Raw genomic sequence first — 3,844 nt, forward strand, 5'->3', positions numbered from 1 at the left:
TTTATCGACATTATGTAAACATTTATTCACCCACATACGAAACCACCACAACAAAGCATTTTACATATCCATAAAGCACCCTAAAATAGATCAATGTTGTTATGCAGTATCCATGCACAACAAACTGCAAACAATGAAAAGCTCACTATGCAAAACCAGTTTTGCTTATTTAGGCATCGGCTAGCATCCAACAAAGGCACATACATTAACCCAAATCGCAAACTGCAGTAGTAGATTCACATTGTAAACAACCGACAAATCTGCTCATTTACTGCAGAACAATGCACTCTTTTGTTGATGGTGTTGACTTCTTCATGAGAACGAGGCTTAACTTCTGGATCCTCGAGCAAGTTTTCATTCCCGTTATCATCCGAAGCAATACCTTCGAAAATAAGAGCATTCACTTCTTGGAACCTCTCTTCAGAAAGGGAGACCTCTGCCAGGAGCTTCCAAGCATTTTCATCCGATGCCTCATCGTAGTCCTTTTTCCTCTTTAGCACCATATGCCCACTAATTTCCCACACAGCTGGATTCACCTGTGTATCCAGAATCTCTGCTCTCACTTCCCCAAGAGCTTGTTTCTCAGCATAACACTGCATTTCATAAGACCATACGTGCGGGGGGTTAGTGAAATGGTCTGTGAATAACACAAATATGCCAAATGAAACATTAAGTTTCATTAACTACATACCTGTGGCATGAGAAATATTCGCTTTCCAGAGTCAGAGATAAGGACATTGTAAGGTATGTTGTTCTCTTGAAGGCATATGCAGGCATCAGAGACGGTGTTTGACAAATCTTGCAGAGTATTTCCACCCTCAAACACAAGACCTCTGACTGGATAATTCAGAAGCTCAGAGACCTTCACCGCGGCATTCAAAGTGGCTATTTTTTTGGTAGGAGCCTTCTCAATGGGAAAGGTTACCGCCAGGTAGTAAGCCTATAAATGGAAGAAAAAACTGTTGAGTGACAACTATAAATGGTAGTGAACCATATCAGAAGCTGAATCCAATATTTAAGGCCAGCTTGATTGAGAGGTACGCAGTTAGAAACCTGGAAGTGAAGGTGATTGATGGTAGCAAATGCACCCAAGCTGTTGTAACCCAATCGAAAGTAAGGATTCCCTGCTTCAGCCGCCATGTGAAGTGCAAGCAAGAAGCTTTCCCGGTCAATCCTTTGCGGCAATCGCTCAAGAATACGAGGAATCAACAGCACATGGCCGTATTCAATCGGACTGACCTGTGGAATGGTGGACGAAAAACGATTTAACTTTTTACCCTCAAATAACTAGTAAAGAACTAACAATGCATAAGAAGAAAGAGCATACATTAATGGCCACAACGCTTGGCGAACTTTCAACATCAATGGGTGCGCTGGGGAAAAACTGAACTTCACCATCTTCGCTGGCTTCAAACTGGAACAGAACCTCCTCTTGTCCAACTTTAGTGAAGTTAAACTTGCTGCAATCAACGGGCTGGAGGACCTTATCAACTCGAAACTCAGTTGGCCTCTTCTTAAGATGGCGACCCTCATTCAGCTGGGCTATGAAACCAAATTGCCCTGGGATCACCTACACCAAATTATCAAAGAAATTGGTATCCATATCCCAAATAAGTATATAGTGTGTATGTTCCTAAGCTCGAATTCCAATTCCCGTTTACGGAAACTACAAAATTGAGGAAACAGTAAATGAATTCACCTTGGTTTCACAAGCAGTGACATCATAGCGAAATAGCCCTCTCTGCATGCGATCCTCCCACTGTACCATGGAGCGGTAAACAATTTTATTCCATAATAATTGTTAACTACAAAAGGAAACAAACAAAGCTGGTGAGTCTTTCTTCATCTCCTGTAAATCAATTTACCTCCCCGAGAAGCAGTGAGTCAAGAAATGCAACGGGAGGCTCTCTTTTCTCATGTCCGAGCAAACCCGTGTCACCATCATTCACGTTCAGCTTCTTGAAGGCATACAATGGAAGTTTTGCACCTACGCAAACCGAAAATGGTACACAACCCAGCCATAAACATAAAAATCATTTTCTTCAAATCCCAAAAAAATAAAGAAAAGAAAGAAGCTTCGCTACTACTCCAACCCGTATAGATTGAGTAACTGACAAATACCCAGATAAGAAATAACGCCCGAACCCGTCGAAAAACACGAAAATAACCAAATGAAGCAATTTCTTGACAACATATCACACAGGGAGGTTTGTTTTGCAAAACGCCAATTCAAGTACGTAAAAGATAAAGCACAAAAATTCAAATTCAAAGTGGAGGACGTTTCAACAAATACCTGGAATGCAACACTGGTTAAGGCAGTTGTGGCCACAACCCCCGACGCGGCGGGCACCTTCCTCGGCCTCATCTTTCTGGTAATTCGAAACGACGGTGGGAACCCTCTTGATCCTCAAAGTCATGCTCATACAGGCCTTCTTTCTCCCTCTCTTTTCCCCTTTTTTTTCTCGATTTCTCAGTAAAAATCAAACACCACCAAACCTAAAACGCCCCCGAAAACAACAATGCGATCTACTCGAGCGCTTTATAGAACAAAAAATCTCTAAAAATCTAAGCAAGAAACTCTTAAAAAAAAGCTAATAAAAGCAGAAGAGAAAAACATAGGAAGGGGAACCGCCACCGGCGAGGAAGAGGAGGTCAGAGGGGCTACCGCCTTCGGAAGGCAAAGCACCACGCCCGCCGTGCGGCGAAGGGTTGCTCTCAATTACACAACCCTTTCGTCCGACACCCCGGACATGAATGAGCGGCCGAGGAGCTCTGGGTATAGCCGTGATGTCTACAACTCGTCGAACCTGGGTCTTACCCCAAACGAAATTCGAAAAGAAAATGATCAAAACGCCTCCCTTTCTTCTTCCTCCTTAAAACCCGGAAAGGAAAACAACCAGAAAGGTGAAGATCGCCTGGTTTCGAACTGAATCGAAAAACACAAATGGGTATTGGGGAATTGGGGGAGCAGGCGGGGTTTGTGGTTGTGGAGGTGTGGAGAGGAGACGAGGGCGTGGATTTATAGTGATGGGGAGGAAAAGGGGGGTTGTGGTTGAGGATGTGCCGTGAGGTTTGTATTTGTATTTTGGGGGGTTTCATGGCCTTAGTTTGGTTTGATGGTGTATTTTTTGGGACAATAATTGACTAGTACGTATGGTTGCCGTATAATATGGACCCCTTTGTGTACAGATGGAGGGAAAAAAGACTGACTTTATACGCAAGAAAATGAGGGTTGAAATATATAACCGCTTTGAATTAGCCCTGATTTGGCTTAACTTAACTTTTAAAAAAAGTGGGTATGAAAAAAAGTTGAAGCATTTTAAGTGTTTGATAAACACTTTAAATTAGTTTTTTTTTTCAAAGTTATGGGTGAAAAAAAGCTGAAAGCTAGAAGCTGGAAATAGCAGCTTCAACAAAACAGCTTATTTTGGTAAAATAGCTTATTTTGGCAAACCACTTTAAATCAGCTCTCTCTCTTCCCTTTCGCTTCTCGCGTCCACAGACCACTAACCCAAGAGGAAAAGGAAAAGTGAGTTGAAGAAAAAGCAACTCAGCAAATTGATTGGGAAGGATAATGGGGGAGTGGCGGCAGCAGCAGCTGCAAATAATCCACCAGAATTTGCATAGCCCAGAAGAAGATGATGGGATTGGAAATGGAAATGGAGGGTTGTTTGTGAAGGTGATGACGGACGAGCAAATGGAGGGTTGTTCGCGACAACTGCTCTTGCGGTGTGAAGGGGATAAAGGAGGGAAGACACAAGAATGAAGAAGATGAGAGAGAGAGAGAGAGGGGGGGATTTATTAATTTTTAGGCATTAAAAATTATTTTTTTAAATATCTTAAT

General features: G+C 42.4%; 1 protein-coding gene across 1 annotated transcript; it reads right to left on the minus strand.

Moving 5' to 3' along the window:
• Positions 1-3,063, minus strand: LOC137715306 (GDP-L-galactose phosphorylase 2). The gene is made up of 7 exons (XM_068454587.1): positions 2,294-3,063; positions 1,866-1,987; positions 1,700-1,759; positions 1,328-1,570; positions 1,054-1,239; positions 692-940; positions 1-593 (listed from the first exon to the last, which is right to left on the minus strand). Exons 1-7 carry the CDS (start codon positions 2,421-2,423, stop codon positions 237-239), a joined length of 1,347 nt encoding a protein of 448 aa, XP_068310688.1. The 5' UTR covers positions 2,424-3,063; the 3' UTR covers positions 1-236.
• Positions 3,064-3,844: the final 781 nt, after the last annotated feature.

Source organism: Pyrus communis, chromosome 14, assembly GCF_963583255.1.
Source record: "Pyrus communis chromosome 14, drPyrComm1.1, whole genome shotgun sequence".
NCBI classification, from domain to species: domain Eukaryota; kingdom Viridiplantae; phylum Streptophyta; class Magnoliopsida; order Rosales; family Rosaceae; genus Pyrus; species Pyrus communis.